We start from the raw sequence: 23,193 nt of genomic DNA, 5'->3' as shown, positions 1-23,193 counted from the left end.
CAGATAAGAATGCTAGTTTGTCAAAATAATGTATTTTGAATATTAATATTTTTATGATTAAGTGATTTGAAACTTTCTATTTTGGAAAACAATTTAGACAGACTGCTATTTTCAGAAATTCTTATCATGTAAAAAAACTAGGGATATCAATTAGTACTCAAGTACCGCCCCTCTAGTACACATACATGTGTATCACTTGATACATTCAATTATTATTTGGTAGTAAATAGAACAGGATAAGACAAATTTCTTGAGATAATTAAAAACCTCATCTTTACAATGAACTAATCGATAAATCATTCCTTAATTAAATTTCACCCATTGCTTTTTAGAAGGAATTTGCAGGTTGTAACTGAAAAAAAAAGGTTTTCCTAAAGTCTATTCCTAGTTTTTTCAAAGAACTTCTATAACATGTATAATGTGGAATTGGATACTCAAGTATTGCTCGGAATTTTTCGGTATTGCTGTATTGGATTTTTTCCTAATACATAATACAGGAAACATAATTAATGTTTTACCAATTTGATAGGCCCTTTGGAAAATTTCAGCATACAGTCCTATATTTAATACACTGACACAACTATGTAAGCTTTTTGGTCTGCCTGTCATAGATTATTAAGTGTTTGGTACATGAGTGTTCTTGTATTTTTCATGATATTATGTGGATTCATTTATTTTTTGTGGATAAAGGAAAAGTTGCATTTTCAGGGATATTTGATTTCGTGGTTTCACAAAAGTCGGCATAAAATCCTATAGAAAATTTGTATTTCGTTGAACATTTAACTTCGTGTACCCACGAAATCCATGAAAATTGATATCAAACGAATTAAAGGTTCATTGAAGTACAAATTTTCTATAGGCTTGTATGCAAAATTGGGCAAAACCATGAAATCAAATATCCTGGAAAATATAATATTTCCTTAATCTATGAAAATTGATATCCATGAAAATAAATTAATCCACAGAAACCTAGTTCTTTATAGAATTATACGATATGTATAATATTTTTCTATATTCAACAGGCTATTATTTGAACTTGGAATTATTTTTAATTATGGAATTTGCATAATTTCTTGTGCTTGAGATTTTTAATAAATTTTATGTTTATTCTGTATTTTAATGTTCTGTGCGGCGCACAACACTTTTTATTACAAAGAATATAGCACATTTTCAATAGAATGTGTTGTGCCGCGCACAACACTATCTATACAGAATACATTGTATGGAAAGTGTTATGCACCACTCAAAACATTATAATACAAAATAAACATGGAATTCATTAAAAATTTCAAGCACAAGAAATTATGCAAATTCCATAATTAAAAATAATTCCAAGTTCAAATAATAGCCTGTTATTCGCTGTTTTTGTGAGTTTTCCTAATCTACTCAAGTGAATAATGTACAACAGTATTGTGTAAACATGCTTTCATTTTCATTTAGTGTCAACTGAATATTAAAGTAAACTACAAACCACCGCCGTCTGCTCAACCAGCAGCTCCATCTGGTGGTGCCTCAGGACAGATGGATCAAGAAGGAGGTTAGTCCATTTTTTCTGCTAGACCAAACTGGTTTAGTAAATTCTCTATTACCAAACTGGCAGCTTTGCTCAGCATATAAAGCCATATTCAGGATGACCTTTGCTGATACAGATTGAAAATGCTTAGAATTTGAATGTAACTATTTCAACAACAAAATAAGAACCTAAGTGCAATAATTCTATTATGGAAAACACTTTAACAGTCTATTGGTGGGAATAATGATTACGATTGATGTCTAAATTCCATTTTGTGGCTCAGTCTCAGTACATTTATCAGGAATCTAACTATTCTTTCAAATAAATTTTCATTCATGTTGTTTATTGATGGTAATTTTAGCATAATTTGCTGACTGCTATTTTTCCCCTTAAGAATTTTCCTTTAACAGTTCATGTGGATCACAAGCTATGTATTATCCTAGGGTTGTTTGTGCATTTTTAAGACCTGATTCAATTCATGTAGTGTCAGTTTAGTCAGGGAAAATATAACATGTGTTGCGTTGAAATTTTTGTACATGCATATAGGATATGTAGGAATATATTTTGAACAAATTACGAAAATTCTAAAGTTTGGAAAAATTTGCAGTGTAAAATTTCTCAGCTTAAAATGGATATGATAAAAAAAATTAAATCCAAAAAGGGGGAGAAGAAACCAGACTACATACTGGCTGGTATGTTAATTATTTAGTGAACAGTGAATATTTTTTTTTTTTTTTATCGTCATACATGTAGTATGAAGATTTTATTTCTAAGTACAACAAGTAATCATTTGCACACTGTACAATATATATCACTCCAGTTATACACCATAAAACAAAATATTTCTTTTGATGAACACATTAAAGACTTGTATTCGCATAGCATTGAAATACAATAAGCATATTAATAAATTAATGGTTACTTTAAAAAATAAAACTAGTTGGAATAGACAACCTGTGACCAAGAGACTGTATTATTCATGTAAGTGAGTAAAATGATTCTGTTTAAATTTTAATTTTTATTTACAAGATAACAAAATATTTTAAGCCAAAAAAGGAAAGGGAATTATATAAAACCAGGATAACTTGGGTTATACTGGATATTATGATATTCATCTTGACAAAAGGATTTTGTATAATTATAATATTGGATGTTGTACCCTTTACATGAATTAAGCCATTGTAAAATTTTCAATAAACCAGGATCAACACAAACAAACAAGTTTAGTTTGTGTTACCGGGTAACCACAAACAAAATGTCTTAGTGCTGGTAGAAATCAGGTTTTCCTCATGGCTGTGGTAGCACGCTAGCCTCAAGTGAGTGGGATTGTTGGTTTATTTCCTCATGGCTGTGGTAGCACCCTGACCTCAAGTGAGTGGGATTGATAGTTTTTTTCCTCATGGCTGTGGTAGCACCCTGACCTCAAGTGAGTGGGATTGATTGTTTTATTCTCAATTTTAAAATTTGACTCAGCATGTTGGTTCTAGCACAAAGCAGGTTAGATTCATCTATCATTAACATATTATTGTCCTGAATATACATGTAATATTTCCTTCTGGATGTTAAGCAGCCTTCAATCAATCAATTGATCCTCAATTTTATCCATCAGACACACAGAAGATATGAGTTTTAACTTCTGTAAAGTGTATGTGTTGAAATCTTTATAAACTGCTGTCTGCCATTAAATCATTTCTTAACTTGAATATACATTTGTTAACATAGGCAAGTCTGCAGTCTCTCATTAAAATTTTGTTTTTATTTTACAGGGGATGTTGTTGGAGGAAATATGATGGACATGGCAGATGGAGAGGAAGAAGAAGAGGAAGAAACTGGACCTCCACAAATTGACCCTACCACTGGACAACCTGTTCCTAGACCTAAGAAAAGGAGGCGAGCAAGGGGCGCCATGGCAAGAAGAATGTTGGGAAATCTGTCCACAAAGGCTACAGATTTTCAGGTAAAGGTTATGATTTATCAGCACACATTCTAACAACAATATCCTATTTTTTGTCGAGCCTGCGACTTTTGTCGCAGAAAGCTCGACATAGGAATAGTGATCCAGCGGCGGCTGAGGCGGCAGCGGCAATAGCTAACTTTTTAAAAGCTTTATATTTTAGAAAGTGGAAGACCTGGATGCTTCATACTTTGTATATAGATGCCTCATGTTACGAAGTTTCCGTCAGTCACATGTCCAATGTCCTTGACCTCATTTTCATGGTTCAGTGACTACTTGAAAAAAAAGTTAAGATTTTTTGTAACGTTAAATTCTCTCTTATTATAAGTAATAGGATAACTATATTTGGTATGTGCGTACCTTACAAGGTCCTCATGCCCATCAGACAGTTTTCACTTGACCTCGACCTCATTTCATGGATCAGTGAACAAGGTTAAGTTTTGGTGGTCAAGTCCATATCTCAGATACTATAAGCAATAGGTCTAGTATATTCGGTGTATGGAAGGACTGTAAGGTGTACATGTCCAACTGGCAGGTGTCATCTGACCTTGACCTCATTTTCATGGTTCAGTGGTTATTGTTAAATTTTTGTGTTTTGGTCTGTTTTTCTAATACTGTATGCAATAGGGAAATTTTTGTGTTTTGGCCTGTTTTTCTTATACTGTATGCAATAGGTCTACTATATTTGGTGTATGGAATGATTGTAAGGTGTACATGTCTAGCTGGCAGGTTTCATCTGAACTTGACCTCATTTTCATGGTTCAGTGGTCAAAGTTAAGTTTTTGAGTTTTGGTCTTTTTTTCTAATGCTATATGCAATAGGTCAACTATATTTGGTATATGGAAATATTTTATGATCTATATGTTGGTCGCACAGGTTTTATTTGACCTTGACCTCATTTTCACGGTTCATTGCTCAGTGTTAAGTTTTTGTGTTATGGTGTGTTTTTCTTAAACTATAAGCAATAGGTCAACTATATGTGTTGTATGGAAGAATTGTTAGTTGTACATGTCTGCCTGCACATGGTTCATCTGACCTTGACCTCATTTTCATGGTTCATTGGTTAATGTTTAGTTTTTTGGTTTATGTTAAGTTTATGTGACAGTTGTAATAAAGCTTTATATTTAGGACTATCAACATAATATCAATGATTAATAAAGAAGGCGAGACATTTCAGTGTGTGCACTCTTGTTGAAGAAAAAAAACACAAAAAATATGCACAGCTGCTATATTTGACACAAAAAAATTAAATATAGAATCTTCTACTTGTAAAAATAACCCTAAAACAAAGCAATAAATATTTAAGATAAATCTGTAAATTGAAATTCGAAGGTAACAAATTATGACTTGGCCTTTTGATGGCTTTGGTCAGATTAGATTCAAGATTAAAGCTATTACTGAAGATAGATATTCTGGGTCGGAACTTAATTTTAACAACAAATTTGATGCAATTTATTCTGATGATAACATCAAGTCTCAAAACTAGTTTTTGAAACAAAGTTCCAAATATTATTTGATATTTAAAGATTTATCCCAAACTTAAGTTGAATACTATTTCCATATATAGTTAATAAAAGCAAAATATTGTGGTTGATTTAGTTCTTGACATTTTGTATAGATACCTGTCTTGTGTTGATGACTGTATCATGCCCTTTAGATATTTTTGCTAAAAAAAAATTGACTGTTTCTGCAGTAATTGACAAAACTGAAAAAAAAATATGGGCCTTTATTTTCAGATAAGAGTGAAGATCATTGAAGCTCGCCAGTTACAGGGAGACAACATACAACCATGTGCCAAAGTAACAGTTGCTAATCAAACAAAAACAACCAGAGTGAAAAAATCAACAAACAGTCCTTATTGGAATGAACCTTTCTTTTTTAATTTCCATATATCACCATTAGAACTATTTGAAGACTATATAGAATTTAAGGTAAGATTTTACAAAAAATATATACAGGAGGATCATATTTCTTGACTTTGTCAGCAGCAACAATAACATAAAATTGATATTGAACAGACATCCAGTCCCTGTGCAAGCCAGTTTCTTGTCACTAAAATTTTATCTAATTTTTCACTGAAATTTGTACTTTCTATTTAAGATTTCTAGTGATATCTATATTAATGTTATGAAAAAATAAAAAATGAAAAAATGTGTTCATATGATCCATGTAGTAGAGTAATCAATTAGGACATCACAGAAACTACATTTCTAAGTGATTTCATATAAATTCTATGATTTTGGTCTATTTTCAATCTTTTTTTAATTAACAGACAACAAGCACTTAATTATAAACTAAACATGGTGCCTGTCTAAGTGTAAGGCCATATAATTTCACAGAATATACTCTGATAACAAATCTAAGTCAATTTTGTATGACATGTGGCAAATTTAACATTCAAAGGACCAAAGGATCGGAAATCAGATTAAGAAATATGGGGCTGCCAAAAAAAGAACTAACTCTTAATGAATTTGCCATTATAGAATCTCATGTGTTCTGGGTATTATTTTCAAAAGTATACACCAAATCATTGAGATTGGCTATCAAGGTTATATACAAGGGGAGTGCAACCAGAATTTTGACATTATTTTAATTTCTCAAGTGAGCAAATTGACCACTACATAGAAAGTTGGTTAAGACATTTAAGGTTTTATTGTCTCGCCTGCAACGTAAGAAGCAGAATGCGAGACATAATGATAACAATCCTGTGGTATCTGCGGCTGTGTAAACTATTTCTACTTAGCTTTATATTTCAGAGGGTAGAAAACCAGGTGGCTTCATACCTTGTTTACATGTTTATGATATGAAGTTTCCATCTGTCATGTGTCCATAGTCTTTGACCTCATTTTTATAGTTCAGCAACTGCAAGAAAATGGGTTAAGACATGGATGATTTTAATTATAATTGTACTAATTTGGGGATTAAATTTAATTCAGTATCTTGTAAGTATATGAAACTATATGAATCGACATACACATGCTAATTAAATGTTTCATGTCAATGCAGAAAAGATGCACAGAATAAGTCTGAAGAATGAATGTCTCAAACTCATATCGTAGTGGTGTCTTCTTAAAAAGTTACAATAACTACAATTATATAATTGTCACTCTATTTCCTTATCAATTTGTATTTCAGGTGTTTAATGCCAAAACATTTAGATCTGATTCAATGATTGGATCATTCAAGGTTGGTACAGACTGTAGTAAAAGTTAATCTCAGATATATTTTGAAATTTAAATTTTCTGCCGTATGAGCACTTTTGCATAATGATAAAAGTTCACTATTTTATGTACCCATATATATGTTTATTTAATGATGTATTTATATCTATTGTAAATTTTTTATTGAAAAAAATGTTTCATCATGCAACAAATAAAATTAGCAAAACTTGTATAGAATCTACTCTTTATCTGTTTGAATAATATCTAAGTTGTTTGTCATAAACATGGAAATTAGTTAAAAATATCTACTTTTTTTATTGTTTTTCAATATTCGTATTTTAAATTTATGCAAAAACCACTCTTACTGTTAAATTTAAAAAAAAAAATTGTTGAAAAAGTTTACACTTTGATAATGTCATGACAGTTATTTAAAAATTGTAGTTTAGACATTGCTTCAACACTGTAGAATGTTTTTAATGCTTGCCACTATTTATCAACAGATGGAAATAGGTCAGGTATATTTAGAAAACCGACATGCTTACATGAACAAATGGCTGCTACTTAGTGATGAAGAAGCAGAAATGGCTGGGGCCAAAGGTTACCTTAAGATGTGTGTTTGTATTGTAGGACCAGGAGATGATGCTCCGGTATGCTCATTTTATTAAACAGTATTTATAATATGTAATCTGCATTACACAAAATCAGATATCTGCTGTTAATCTCCTTATTCTTAGAAGGGTTGTGCAAAAAAATAAAATAAAAAAATAAAATAAAATAAATGAATGTAGTGTCTTCCTCATAAATATTGCTATCTTCAATTTATAATATATATTTATCGCTATTTTTTCAAATTTTCCATTTGTTCTTTTTTGATGATAACATAGCACGCTTCTTGACCGATATTGGTTTTTCTCAGTCAAGTAGAATGTGTGATGTCATAAGCCTACGTCATTGATGTTACCTAGGAAAACAGCAATAAACAGATTATGAGTTGTCTTTTAAACTTGAGTATGTTTCTCGGCTACATCTCATCTCAGGGCAATTGTAGATGAGAAACATCCTCTCGTTGGAAAAACCGTCGATAATCGAAAAGTAGAATTTTCAATAAGTTTTCTTAACCTTTTCTTCATGCATAAGATTTTATAAGATCTCATGCTCAAAATCCCTAGTAGCTTGATATATTCCATAGAGGGGATGTGAAGTGATTTACATTTCCAATATAAATTTTGATTTAAACTGTATGGTCAGATTTTTAAACCCCCTTTCTATGAGTGATACCTATATTTCAATCACTTTGTCCAACAAATATTTTCTTTACACTTTTCTGTGAAACTACTGAACAGAACCTCTTTCATATTTGGTCATAGCAGCTTGACAGTGATGCGTTGTAATGTGTGAGCACTTTACAGATCTACTTCCTGTTTGAGGATACTTTGAAATTTTCAATATATGTCAAATGAACTTAAATTTTTTTTAACATAAACATCTTTCATTGTATGATTTATAACCTAAAGACATGATTTTCATTCAACTTACATCCAGCAGTTAATGTTATTAGGTAATTACAGCAATGATTTATTGTTTAGACTGTAGTTTTAAGCATGGACTCTCTTCCACATAATAATTTATTGTGTTTTAATTGCACTAATTTTTATCTGATTTTTTATTTAGTAGGGTAAATAAGATAGTATATAGTACTGTAAATTCAGAAATTATTGCAAGGTTTTTATTAATGCGAATAATGCGACTGATTGAGTATCGCAATAATATTAACTCGTATTCTGATAACTGAAACATAGACCTGTAAGCAGATGAGTTTGACATCGCAATAATTAAACTTGCATTTTTGTCCATTCTTGAAAAATCGCAATAATAAATGCACGCAGTAATTTCTGAATTTACAGTATGTAAGTATACAAGTATATATAAAAAACTATATAATAGTGTTAGAATAATTTTATTTTAGAGTTTTAAAAGTTTACCAGCAGAAGGGGAGGATGATATTGAAAGGTATGTTTTGTTAACTGCTAAAATCATTGAACTTTCTAGCGTTATGTTTTTTAGTTTTTCTTTAAATTATTTTTGATAATGACAAATTTTAAATGGCTCTTGATTTTATCTGTATGATAAAAATTCATATTTTCATAGCTGAGAAAGAACATATTTTTGAATTGGTTTTCAAGAAGTGCAAAGGTTTCATAAAGTTTAATGCATAGTCTATGAAATAGACAGTTCTAAATTAAGGGATTAAATTGCCCCTTCTACACCACCACTCACATTTGTAGAAAATTATTGAAGATTACTTAAAATTAACTTATTTATTTGACCCATAACCTTTTCTTGCAGTCATCTGATGGGATGATTAGAATTCCAGTAATTTAAGAGACATATCATATTTTTCTTTACAGTAATCTACTGAGACCAGCAGGTGTCCAGTTACAACCTGCCACATTTACAGTGAATCTGTTTAGGGCAGAAGATATACCAAGAAGTAAGTGGCATCAGAATTATAAAAAGCAGTCAGCAAAGAATTAGAGCAATTATTCCACAATTAAATTACTGTTTACATATTTAGTTGCAAGTTGTGTCCAGTCTATATCTTAAATTCCTCTTGAAATAGATTATTGATATTTGTTTAAGCGTTTAACTCTGCCTGATGTTGTGTCACACAAAATATTTGAATATCTGGCTTACAAGTCAAGGTTACTAATGTATTTGATAGTTGCCCACCTAGCACATTGTGTCCACTTTTAACTTTTAACTGTAAATCAACTATTTATACTATAAATCTAGAGTAATTCGAATTTGGAATATATGAATACAATTTTTTTTTAATTATAAAACTTAATTGTTGCAAAGTTGGTTGTAAAGGGGTAAACTAAAAAAAAATAATTCAGGAATAAGTATGTTGGTTTAAAGAGTTGAAAGGAACCAAAAGGGGAATTAAAACTCATAAGTTGAAGAGAGACAGACAAAGTCATGGCAAGAAAACAAAAAATGATGAAAAGACTTACCACAATTATATTAGTACCCATTGGGTTAATTGATAAAGCTTGGTATCATAAAGATGATGGACGGATGTTTAACACAACCTCCCACACTCCAGGCAAACAGGCATTCACCAGACCATCAACATGGTTAAATATATTCATTAATATTGTGTGTTTTCTATCTTCATAACCTGATGGAGTTAATTGATGACATTTGTTATGGAGATTCACCACTATCTGAATGTGTGGTCTCTCAAATTTCTTTGGTTTCTTAGGTTTTGAAAATTATACAGAACAATGCATTATGTGTACCCCTCCCTAAAAAAGTCTCCTCCCTCCCGGGTAAAAAATGTATATAAATGATCGTGGAAATGATCGTAGAATTTTTATTTGAAAGCATCTTACAATAAATTGAAAGTATTAACAGCAAATAATAACATACATATTTATTTTCAGTGGACTCTAACTTCCTTCAAGGAGTAAAGAAATTGTTTGGTTCAGATGACAATAAGGAGTTAGTTGATCCTTATTTTGTGTTGACATTTGCTGGAAAGCAGGTTTGTAATTTTTTGGTTCTGAATGATTGTTCATCTACATCCTGTTAGATTGAACTTTATCAACATTCAATACAGTTAAACATTTAAATTTTAAAATATGAGGTTTTGACAAACCTTTTTGAATGTTTTGAAATTTAATGATTGATTGATTGTTGGTGTTTATAATGCCACTTTCAGCACACTTAGTTATATCATGACTGCCATTTATACAGGTGGAGGAAGCCAATGTACATGGAAATAGAAAAGTAACTGTCATGAAATAGATAATTGAACTGTTTATGATTTAATGTGGTTTAAGCAAAATAGTTTTTTGGACCCCAAAAATGACATTGTGAATTCAACAAAAACAACTTGAATATAAGGTAAAAATGCACCATCACAGAATTTTTCTATGAGACTATATACATGTTTTTTGTTGTTATTTTTATTACAGGCACAATCAAAGATTATGTATAACAATGACCACCCTGATTGGAATCAAGCCTTAAGTCTTGGAATACAGGTAAACTGATTATGTCTTTTAAATGAAAATAAATGCAAGTAGGTCGGAAATAAACTTTTAAATATCATAGGGATAGCCCTGACATATTTATTACTTTACCCATGTAACAAAGAAGAGGGCTAAGGAGGGTGGGGATGTTTACTTTTTCTCATGAACTACAAACCAGAGCTTTTTTTAAATACGGTAGCAAGCTTCATGTGGCTATGTTATACTATGTGTTCATTGCTAATCATCTTCCAAATACTTATATGGTCTTACATATAATGGCCTTGTATGAAATTTTCCTGGCAATTTTCTCAGGAATTGTTAAACAGAGCTTCCTGAAATTTGGTAATTAGCTTTATGTGAGCATGCTAAACCATGTGATGTGTTTTCACATCTATTGGCTCATCCACTACTTCTATACCAAAACATTTTAGCAGGGGGTATCGATCATTGGAGAGTAATAGCTCATCGTTCAACTTGCATTTCTTTTAGAGTTGATATAGAATTGACCAAGAAAATTGGTTAACACATGATGAGTTTTTCCTGTAAATAAAATTAAGGTCAATAAAATTGAGTATGGAAATGGGGAATCTGTCAAAGAGACAACAACCAGACCAAAGAGCAGAAAACAATGTATGTGTTGAAAAAATCCTTGATTAATTAATAGTTTTTTTGGTACTTCATTATATTAAATTTATTAATTGTAGTTTTCTTTCTACATTTCTAATTCCCTTCCATTTGTGAAATGATAAAGTTAATTTTAGAAGATGATCTCTTTCTATTTTTCTAGTTCCCATCCATGTGTGATAAAATCAAGTTCATTATAAAAGATTGGTAAGTTGAAAAAACTTAAAATCATTGATATGTTTAAACAATTTTCAAAATCTTAAGGCCATGCAACGTTGATGAAAGTGCAGTTTTTAAAGATGAATTTTCACTTTAATATGTATTACACTAATAAGATAGTTTAAGAAACATTGTTTGATTCATAACATACACATATGTTGCAATAGTGTAAAATATTTTGGTTAAAAGCAATATCTATTTTACATTTAGGTAGAAAGTATTTTGTCAATGATTACATGAAATAGTCCATGAACTATGTATTCCAGTTATGTGTGCCTTTAGTCTATAGTCTGTTCTGAAAACTTGAATTGACTCAAAAATTATAATTTTATAAAAGTTGTTATCAATCCATAAAATTAGCACTGGTTTGATGCAGTGAGGAGCAACAAGGAGAAGCAGATATTTCTTGTTACATAATCTTCATGTAATATTTAATTTATATAAATTACTCAACTACATTTTATATTTAACATATTTATAGGTGTATTTACTTTCAACATAATTTTGACCAATCTCAATCATACAGCTGTAAATACATGTATGTGTATGTTGAAGTAACACAAAAATCTATCTACTTCTTACTGTTGGCTCTTTATTGTAGGGAACCAGTTCTATATGTACTTCCCAGGATTGGAAATAACTTGTTAAATTTTGATTTTAGAGTAATTTTATTGTTAATTCACTTGATATTGTCAAAAGTTGTAGTTTGATACAAAGCCTTATTTGAGATAATTTATTAGTTATAAATCTTTTTTAAGAAAATAAATTTTCATGTAAAATTTTTGTCATAAAATTTGTATCAAGCTTCAACAAATCACTGATTGATCATAGATTTATAAACAAAAATTTCCCATTTATTCCATATAAAGACAGATATCTTAAAAAACTTTATTTTTTGAATGAGCTTGTAAAACTAAAATTTCAAAAGTTCATGACATAGATTGTACATAATTTTAAATCCAGTACATAAAATTTTAATTATTCAAGAAATATCATCAGGATGATATATGATTGATTGACAGTTGTTTGGTTAACGTCCAGTGGAAAGTATTTCATACATATTCAGGACGAGAATCAATCATACAAGAAATCAATTAGATACTTGTGAAAAGTGGATAGTCCTATAATATATGATTGATTGATTGTTTGTTGCTTAATGTCCAGTGTATAATATATGAAAAATAGAAGGCATATTATGAATTTATAGAACATATTATTGATATTTGTTTATTATATGATCAAGCTAATTACAATTTATAGTTGAGTAGTTACTGTGGATGCATTTATTTTCGTGGGTACCAATATTCGTGGATTGAGGAAAACTTTTTTTAGTGGATATTTGATTTCGTGGTTTTGCCAAAGTCTGCATACAAGCTAATAGAAAATTTGTAATTCGTTGAACATTTAAATTCATGGTTCACCTGTATACTTGAAATCCAGGAAAATTGGTATCCCACGAGTAATATTGAATCCATAGTAATATGTTTTAAGGATCATTAATTCACATTGCTGCACAGATTGTGACATTTTCTCATAATGTTCTTGTTAACACTGTACAACAATTAGATATTAAATAAGAGTTCATATACTTGTTTAAATTCTCTTTAACTATGCAATTATGTAATCATAATGAAAATACGATTCATTCAACATAAACATTGCACAATTAGTCAAAAAATATTTGCACAATATTTAGAAAATTCATAGTTGAAATTTTAACCCCAAAATATACTTGAATTATATATGCCACATATGAAATCTGATTTCCTCCATATAAATGAAATAAACATGTGATGTTATCCTATATTATTGCTTTATTATTTGTCCCTGAGGTAGGTTTGTTAAAATTCTGTAAACAAGATATTATGAAATTTTGAATTACTTTTAAAATCATGTCAATAACTTTGGATTTGCACAAGCAGATAGATAGCCTGAACAGTTGAACAAAAAGTTCATTTATTTTCGTGAAATTTTCTTTTAAATTTTGCACAAGGGTTGTATCAGGGAGAGAGAAACATAGTAAACTTATATTATATTTAACATAACACCCTATTATTTTGTACATAAATTAGGTCATTAGTTTTCTCTTTAGAATTGTTTTACATTTGTCATTTCGGGGCGCTTTTTGTAGATGACTATGTGGTATGGGTTTTGCTCATTGTTGAAGGCCGTACGGTGACCTAAAGTTGTTAATTTCTGTGTCATTTGGTCTCTTGTGGAGAGTTGTCTCATTGGCAATCATACCACATCTTCTTATTTTTATACTAATAAACTTTTAAAAATTTGTGGTACTGGCCACGATGCTCATGTAAATAATGATTTTGATAAGTGATATGCCATATACTTTGAATGTTCTACATCTTTAAGTCCTTTTTTAATGAAAATATATACTGTAAAAAAATTCTACCTTATTCAAGTGAAAGAAACTTTTTGATTTAGACGTACATTTTTATTCCTTTCAATATTCAGAAAGATAAGGAAAATGGTATTACACTGTATTTAAATGATGTTGTCCAGTGTCATTTTCTTTGCTTGGAAATTATTATATAGATGCAATACAGTTTTAAGTTTTGCTATGTAGTTTAAGATTATGAAAAAAACGGAAAATTGTATTATTTTTAAATAATGTTATCCAGTGTCATTTTCTTTGCTTGGTCTTTATTCTTATAGAAACCATACAGTTTAAGTTTAGCTATGTAGTTCAAGATTATGATCCTTTAGATTTTTAGCAGTTTATGATTTTTTGTTTTTCATCAGCTTTTATTTAGAAATTTAAAAATCCTTTTCTTTTTTTTTCTCTTTTTTTTTTAACGATCACTTTTAAGCTATATAAATTGTAACAATGTGAATTTACATAGATTCTACCACTGGTTGTTATACAATGCTTCTTTGCTTGAAAAAAATAAAATTTTCTAAATTAAAATGCAAGATATGCCAAACATTTTAAATATTTGAAATTTAAATGTTAGGATGGAAAAATATATATCTCATGAGATTTATCATACGATATGGATGCAATTTTTATCTTTCTTTTTCAAAGATCTGTAAAAAACCTATTTTCTTTCTGTGAAATATCATCAGACATTTTCATCTTTTTTACCTGAAATCAGTGTCACAAAATCAGAGAAAGGCAAGAAAAATTGGTGGCATAATTGAATTTTGAACAATTTTGAACATCCAAACCACAAATAAATTGACAAAATGGCAATTGTCAGAAAAAGTAACAAAAATATTTCATTTAATTAAAAAGTTCAGTTTGTAGCTGACTGTTTGCTGATATAAGGTTTTTTTGTACACTTTCGTCGGATTTCTTTTCTACATAATTTTCCTATATCTATAACAGCTGCTGCTAAGGTGCTTTTGTCATTTTGAATGAAGTAATGTCTATCACAGCATTTAACTGTGAGTAATCAGCTGGCTTTTATTTTTCATTGATGTCTTAAAATGAAATTACGTAAGGTTTTTTGTAAACTGATTTAGTCGGTTAAAATGAATTTTAGTAGAAGCATCAAACAACTACAGCCTGCTTGAACTTTTACATTTTAAATATCAATACAACTGTTGTAATTTATCATGAAGTGGATACACATTATTTTCATGTTTTCTTACAAATAAATACATGTATCAGAATCTGCAGTTCAACATCTGCCAATGCATGCATTTATTTATAGTTAGACTATTTTCAACAGTTTTTCTTGTTTTGAAAGCTTTATTGTCAAGAACTCTTCCCTAAAACCTGATATTTTTGGTAGTTAAAACTTTTGCCGATTTGCTTTAGGGATCGTGTTAGTGAGGATGACCCTATATCATCTGCCAGACTTGAGATACCAACGTTATCTGTTGCTGGGGAAACTGGTTGGTTTTATCACTTATAATTCATGCATGTTCTCTGCTGTTTATTTTTGATTATTTTCTGTTCAGTTTCTTAGATCCAAAGGGGAGACAGCAATACATGAAAAAGTATATTTGAATTTTAAACAAGGTCTCTGTAAGCTTCAATGTTTAGTAAGAAATAAATATCATATATTTTCATATTTTTTAAGAATTTTGTAGTAAGAAATTCACAACTCTGTTGCCACACAAAATTTCAGATAGTTTAAATACTTAAAAATGATAAATAATTAATTAGTAAGTGTTTCAAACTTTTGGATCTAAAATATTTTAATGGTTATTGCTGTAGTCCACACGCTTCTGCACACCTGATAACACTTACTTTTATCCAGACAACAATTATACAATCCATATCATTATAACACAACAGGTAGGTCTAGCATCATAATGTTGTTTACAAAGCAACTTGATTTTGGCTTGTATTTTTAAAAAGAAATGTGGCTTAGGTATATTTACTTATAGTTTCAACTGATATTGAAAACTTGTTAAGTGGAAAAGATTTTGATGAAATTTGAAAAATTTGTTTCTATTGATCCTTTCAATGTATTAGAACCATTAACCTCTCAAAATACATGACCATGTAGTTGTCTTGTAAACAATACTTGTGATCTGTAAATTTAATATTTTATCAACAGTTATGAATTAATGTATAGTTATTTATATGTATTAATATTATATTTGAATTAAAATTTCTGCAGGGATCGTGTGACGGAGGATGATATCATCGGAACCTATATGTTACCATTATCACTTCTCTCTTCACCGGGTGGCGAGGGTACCAAGTTTTTTTTTAGTTTCTCTTATTAGAATGTTTCACTATTAATCTGTGCACTGGTATTTTGCTACTTGAATGCTTATCAATGACAAATTTCTATAATGAAGTCTTACTTAGCAATTTCATTTAGCTAAAATTTAATGGGCTTTTGTGAAACATCAAAGGTTTTAAACATGTATACCTATTTCAAATTGAAATTATCTGATAATTTACCTCCTTTGTGGGTCATAGGCTTCTAATAACTTAAAGTTTATTTAATTTTTTTCTGCCAAATATATCTTCCCTAATAATGCCTCTATATCACAAACAAGTGAATTCATATTGTAATTTTTTTATATTTTATATAATCTGCGATTACTTAAATAAATAATGCTGTAAGATTTTCATCTCTTAGTTTACTTATATTCTGCTTTTTATGTATTTTGTAATTGTGCTTGTCTTCTTCATAATTAGAAGTGTAGTATGTAAGCATTTTTTATACATATATGTTCCTTGTTTTCATAATTCCGACAGGTTTTTTTTTAAAGCCTTGTCTCTCTATATTGTATGTTTCATTTCTGAAATGTATGATTTTAGTACAATAGAAAAATTTTCAGCAAAGATTTTGGACTGTAACTTGAATAGAGTTTACAATCGCCAAACGAGTTGAGATTTGAGAAATATATTGAAAATTGATATGTAAAAAATGACTGTACATGTTCATGTTGCATTTAAATTTCTACCATTAAGGAATCTAACTCCTATTGAAATTGAATTATGAAAACAGGAATAAGTTGAATGTTAAAATATGCCGAAATGAAAAAGTCTTAGGAACTTGTGCAAGGTGGTTATTATATGCATACTTGCAAGCCAAAATAGCCTATCATATATATGGAACATAGCTTCTTTAAGCCCCCGCCATAGAGGAGGGGGCATTAAGTTTTATCCTTGTCCGTCTGTACGTACGTCCCAAAAATGGTTTCTGTTCTCTAACTTGAGTTTGCCTCAACCAAATGTTATGAAACTTATACACAATGCTTATTACCACAAAACACTGATCAAGTTTGAATTTTTTTGGCGTCACTTTAACCGTTCTAGAGTTATGCCCCTTTATAAATGGAAAAATTGCAAAAATTTTAGTTTCTTTTCTCTTACTTAAGTTGCCTCAACCAAATGTTATGAAACTTATACACAATGCTTATTACCAAAAAACACAGATCAAGTTTGAATTTTGGTGGCCCCCTTTATAAATGGAAAAAATGCAAAAATTTTAGTTCCCATTCTCTAACTTAAGATTGCCTCAACCAAATGTTATGAAACTTATACACAATGCTTATTACCACAAAATACAGATCAAGTTTGAATTTTGGTGGGGTCACTTTAACCATTCTCGAGTTATGCCCTTTATAAATGGAAAAAAAAATGCAAAATTTTTAGTTTCCTTTCTCTTACTTAAGTTGCCTCAACCAAATGTTATGAAACTTATACACAATGCTTATTACCACAAAACACAGATCAAGTTAAATTTTGGTGGTGTCACTATAACCATTATTGAGTTATGCCCCTTTATAAATCGAAAAATTGCAAAATTTTTAGTTTCCATTCTGTAACTTAAGTTTGCCCCAACCAAACATTATGAAACCTATACATAATACACTTTTATTGTTCTTGAGTTATATCCCTTTATAATGTTGTATGCAAGCGGGGGCATCATCTGTGTCCCCATGAACGCATTCTCCATTTATTATAATCTTGCTAAAACGCATGAATATGTAACTGAGTTTGATATATCATTAAAGAAATTAGACTGAAAGTAGAAATTTAATTTTGGTATGGGTATTTCAGTTAATATAACATTTATCATGGTTTAAATTGTCCCTTTTTATTATAAAGGTTATTTTATATTTTTAGTATGATATTGCCTATATGGACTATGTTTTTATTAATTTGCAACAAGGCTAGTTTTACATAGAAAATACCTATTTACGAGGTTCAATTTAATCAAAAAGTATTGTTTACTATTTCAAATATAGAATATTATTTCAAAATATTAGGATTTTGTCATTGATTTAGTATATTGAAAATTTGGTGTGGAAGTTGGGCTAAGGTTTGAAAAGTTTTTAATATCACAGATTACACATATGTTTTTGTGTTGTTTACTTTATTAATTCCCCAAAACTAGTGTGGTGTTTCTTTATACTAACCCTATAAAAATATATGAATCACTCTCCTAATCCGTCTTGATATTAGATATCCTTTTTAAGTGACATATCTTATCAGGTCTATGTGATATAATCAGATTAATCCTTTATTTTTTATCCATCAGATTGAAAAATTTGCATTGAAAGGTTAGGGTAGTCTTAGACTATGAAATTGAGTTTGATTTTAATGGTGCTAAATAATTCATGTATTGAGTTAATTTTTTATTAAGTGCAATGTCCCTCATGATGCTACAGCCTTATTGAGTGCTCAGATTTCTTTGGTCTGCACTTTAAAAAAAAATGCACTGATTTTTTAAATTTTTTTCTTGTCAAAAAGAGGCATTTAAGACAGAGGTCTTCAGCAAATATATTGATGTTTAAAAATTCATAGAACTGGAGAACCTTTCTACTGCAGTATTTAAGTTTAGGAATTGTTTTCAGCATACAATGTACATACTTGATGATCTGTTCTCTTATATTGAATCTTATATTGAATAATATAGGCATATTTTTTGCCTGGAATTTATCCTATCATATACATTTATAACTATGCTGCATGGCTAACAAAGTCCTGTCCCATGTAAATCATAGTTAGATTTAACGTTTGAATAAAATTAAATAAATAAGTTACAAGATTGATAGAAAACAAGCTTATTTTAGTTGAAGGTATATGACTTAAGATTCATTTATCAATGATATTTCTAATACATTTTTGTAATATTTTGAATAAAGGACACCTGTTAAATGGTAATCATTTATGACAAAGGTTTTTTTGAGTTTTTTCGTTTAAATCAGATGACTTTATGAATTCAGCCTATCAGAGTTGATTTCAACAATGAAAAAGTTTTAAATGGCATTTGATAATATTAATGTAGACCATTTGCAAGAAAATTTGCTAAACATGTTAATAGTTTTTGGTATCATTCTAAATATAGCACCTCTCCTCCCTAAACTATTTCCACAACCCCAAAAAAGACAATTTTTTAGTTTTTCCTTGATTGTTGTCTTTATGGCCTTTTCCGTTCAGGTTTAAGACTATTTTAAAGAAAGTAGATTATGATGTCATCTTTATTTTCAGTCGTTCTTAAGTTGGATATCACTATTTTGTGTTTTATTATCACACCTTCCCCTCTTTTATTGAGCATAAACACGATGGCATGGCTTAAGTGAACAGGGAAGATGGAAACATGATTTTGATAGGCACATCTGTAATAACTGTATCTGTTGTAGTTACTAACAAATATATATGTGGTACTAAGTTACTCCGTATAGGATAAAATACAATACTTAATATATTCTTGACAAAACTATAAGACCAGAAGTGTAATGTCAACTTCAACTTTTAGAGCTTAAGATTAACAATTGTGTATTTGGAATATAAAGTATTTCTTCAACAAAATATCAGTATTTAATCTTTTTTAATTGTAATTTGTTATGAATATAAAAAATGAATAGAGAGTTGAATTTCAAAATGATATACAAAGAACAAAAACAGTTGAATTTCAACTTGACATTATATACCAAAAAGTTTAAAATATCCTGTGTATCTTTAGGCTTCTTACCAACATTTGGACCATGTTATGTTAATTTCTATGGATCAACCAGAGAATTCTCAGAACTTCCCAATGACTATGAAGATCTTAACTTAGGAAAGGTTTGTGAAAAACTTTTATTTTTATACCTAAGCCACTGAGTTGCTTATTTTTATAAATATGCCTCTTAGTGGCACAGACATATTTAAATATACAATCATAATTTCTGATATAACTTATCAAAAATTTTATGAAAACCGGAATCTGAGTATTGTTTTTTAACAGAATTAAATCCAGAATGCCATTTTTAGACAAAGTTTCATACATAGTTTTACCTACATTTCATTGCTGTTGTTAAGATACTGATATTTGTTAGAATCGAGCATACCCATGAAAGTTTTTTAATAACATCTTCTTTTTTTCCAGGGAGAAGGTGTGGCATACCGAGGAAGGGCTTTAGTAGAACTGAAAACCACATTGGGTCAGATGCCAGATCAAAATGTAACAGATATAGAAAGTGACAATGTGTTAAGAGTACAGAAATTCATGAGGAGAAGGAAATTTAAATTACATGCTGCCTTCCTTAATGCTACTATGGTATCAGCTGTTGATGCTCCTGTCGAGTTTGAACTTAGCATAGGTAGGACCAAATAAAAGACAAAAGTTCATGCTACTTGTACAACAGCTATCCATGGTCCTGTCACAGAAGCGAGCAACCCAATTTCTTTTCAAATCCTAAATTATTTTAATCATTTGTCTTATCGTTATAATTACTGATAAATATTCAAATCCAAAATTTACTGAGTGAAAAAGGGTATGCAATTTATACATTAATAGTGATCCAAAATTTACTGAGTGAAAAAGTGTATGCAATTTATACATTAATAGTGATGAACTTTTTACAGTAAGATGTAAACAGTGTCTCAGTGTTGAAGGCCTTACAGTTGCTTACATCCATACCACATCTTCTTATTTTCATATCACAATGAATTATTTTTAAATTATTTTACAAGTAAAATATAGTTATTCTATTGCATATATGATATTTTATAGATTTTAAAATATTAGAATCATTTTGATAAATAAACTCATAACATTAAACCAGGACTCAACAATATAAAAAATCCCCAAAAATATTTTGGTTTGTTTTTCTGAATATCTATTTATTTTGACAGGTAACTATGGCAACAAACTTGACGATAATGTACCACCATGTTCTTCTACAACTCAGCCAACAAATGCAGTATTTGATGGATGCCATTATTATTATCTGCCATGGGGAGGAACAAAGCCATGTGTTGTGGTTGACTGCTCATGGGAAGATATTAGTTTCCGATTGGAAACTTTGAACTTGCTTCTCACCATTGTTGATAATCTGGTATGATTTGAAGATTTTGTTCTATGCTTCAGATATGAATTTGAGAAATAAAAAGATAACTGGTACCAATTTCAGTGCCCACAGAACATTTTTATAGAATTAACTGCATCAAGTACTGTCAAGATCAAACATTTTGGAGGCAACTGTTTTGTAAACAATTCTATATGTCCCTATAATCATTTAATTCACCCCCCGAATTGCAGAGTAGGTGGTATTTAATACTGCAATCACCTTGTCTGTCCATCTTACTTTTGTTACATATTACTCTGCCTCTGGGTTATGGAACTAATTGATATTTGGTCTGATATTTTATAATGTTGACTTGTACCATGTAAGTAATTTTCAGATATGCTGGGCAGTAACTTCCTGCTTGATGATACATTGAATTTTTTTTTATAACCACTTAACATTTAATTTTTCGTCAATGAAGCCAGTGGTGCTTTACATTGCACAACATTGCATGCAACTTTTTGTTGGGGTAATGATTGAGAATTTGGTCACAAAAGGGACTTTTTATATATCTACTGAGAAATGACAACTTGATGTGAAACAGGACTTAAAAATAATCTAAAAAGGTTGTGTGTTAACAGAATATATGATAGATCATTTTTGCAATACAATATGTTTGTTTTATTTTAGGAAGGAAATATTGAACAAGTGAAAATAGGAACCAAAGCCAAATTACCAACACCAGAACTAGCCCAGTTGTTAATGTCCTTGTTAGAACAACTAGTCAATGACTGCAGGTTTGTAACTAAATACCAAGTAATGTTGCTACTTTCATTAGTACCGCAAAATCTTTAAATTTGGTAGGTTAAAATTTTTATAGTTTAGCTGAATGGTACTTAAATTTTTATGGCATGTCGTCTTAATACCAGATTAATTGGAAAATGTAATAAAAAATAACCTGCCAAATTTATTGTGATTAAGTATGGAATACTTTGAACTCAGAAATAACTTTTACTGGTTATATTTACAAGAATGTGTACAAGAAATGCAGTGATTTTGTTTGTGATTCATCAATAAAAACACAAGCTATAATCAAAATCTGTCGAAAAACGAGCTTGTTAAAATTATTATGTTCTGTTTTTGATAGGAAGCAAGTGGCTTTACCACAACAAGGTCGACATGTGGAAAATAATCTAGACAAATTGTTACGTTCTTATCGTAAAGAGGAGTTACAGTATATTATAGAAGAGGCAAGCAATCTGAGAGAAAATGCAACAGACATCAATGAAGCCATATCGGAAGTGGAAGGAATATTGCAGCGTCTCAAGAACTTAGCACAAGAGGTAGGAGATTTTGTGAATGCATTTTACAATATCAATTATATTTGAAGAATTGATTTCTTTAAGAGAGTTGAATACCTTATGCATTGTGCAGTTTACAAATAAAAAATTTAGGAAACATTGGATGACTACTAAATTATAGGTAAAAAAAAAAATCAGCTTTAAAAGTTCATGACTTCCAGTAAAGTTTACTATTTCATACAACAACTGACTGATACAAATGCTCACTTACTAATGTTTCTTAAGAGACTTATGTGTAGGTTTTAATTTTATTGCATTTGCTACAATACTTGTTTAAATTTCAGCCTCAAAACAGCATGCCAGATGTGATATTATGGATGATTAGTGGTGAAAAGAGGATAGCTTACTATAGAATACCTGCCAATGAAGTCTTATATTCCTCACATCCAGATTATATTGGTAGAAAATGTGGCAAAATACAGTCAATTCAAATGAAGGTAGAATACATACATTGTTGTGCTATAAAAATTGATATACTGATCTTGGTAAATACAACAGGAAATTGAGAAAAGAGAGTGCTAACATATATGATATTATTATGTCTCTTGGTTTTGGAATGATCTTCTGTTTTGGGATAGGAGGGTAATATTGATAAAATATGTTTAATCTTATAGAAATT

General features: G+C 29.9%; 1 protein-coding gene across 9 annotated transcripts in view; it reads left to right on the top strand.

Moving 5' to 3' along the window:
• Positions 1 to 23,193, top strand: part of LOC127733285 (myoferlin-like) — a 100,723-nt gene that overhangs the window by 17,294 nt on the left and 60,236 nt on the right. For 7 of the 9 annotated variants that reach the window (XM_052242628.1, XM_052242626.1, XM_052242627.1 and 4 more), the window contains exons 5-21: positions 1,441 to 1,537; positions 3,280 to 3,470; positions 5,204 to 5,398; positions 6,603 to 6,653; positions 7,129 to 7,275; positions 8,595 to 8,638; positions 9,037 to 9,119; positions 10,075 to 10,175; positions 10,609 to 10,677; positions 11,453 to 11,496; positions 16,098 to 16,174; positions 19,908 to 20,008; positions 20,313 to 20,526; positions 21,062 to 21,264; positions 21,904 to 22,010; positions 22,361 to 22,556; positions 22,859 to 23,011. In XM_052242628.1, coding sequence (XP_052098588.1) covers positions 1,441 to 1,537; positions 3,280 to 3,470; positions 5,204 to 5,398; positions 6,603 to 6,653; positions 7,129 to 7,275; positions 8,595 to 8,638; positions 9,037 to 9,119; positions 10,075 to 10,175; positions 10,609 to 10,677; positions 11,453 to 11,496; positions 16,098 to 16,174; positions 19,908 to 20,008; positions 20,313 to 20,526; positions 21,062 to 21,264; positions 21,904 to 22,010; positions 22,361 to 22,556; positions 22,859 to 23,011 — 2,073 coding nt within the window. Of the gene's footprint in view, positions 1 to 1,440; positions 1,538 to 3,279; positions 3,471 to 5,203; positions 5,399 to 6,602; positions 6,654 to 7,128; positions 7,276 to 8,594; positions 8,639 to 9,036; positions 9,120 to 10,074; positions 10,176 to 10,608; positions 10,678 to 11,452; positions 11,497 to 15,286; positions 15,364 to 16,097; positions 16,175 to 19,907; positions 20,009 to 20,312; positions 20,527 to 21,061; positions 21,265 to 21,903; positions 22,011 to 22,360; positions 22,557 to 22,858; positions 23,012 to 23,193 lie in introns of all 9 variants that reach the window. The other 2 variants (XM_052242633.1, XM_052242624.1) reach the window with 1 other exon arrangement.

The sequence above is a fragment of the Mytilus californianus genome, unplaced genomic scaffold (assembly GCF_021869535.1).
Source record: "Mytilus californianus isolate M0D057914Y unplaced genomic scaffold, xbMytCali1.0.p SCAF_3, whole genome shotgun sequence".
Lineage (NCBI taxonomy): Eukaryota > Metazoa > Mollusca > Bivalvia > Mytilida > Mytilidae > Mytilus > Mytilus californianus.
The sequence above is the reverse complement of the archived record's forward strand: the minus strand, read 5'-3'. Positions and strand labels throughout refer to the sequence as shown.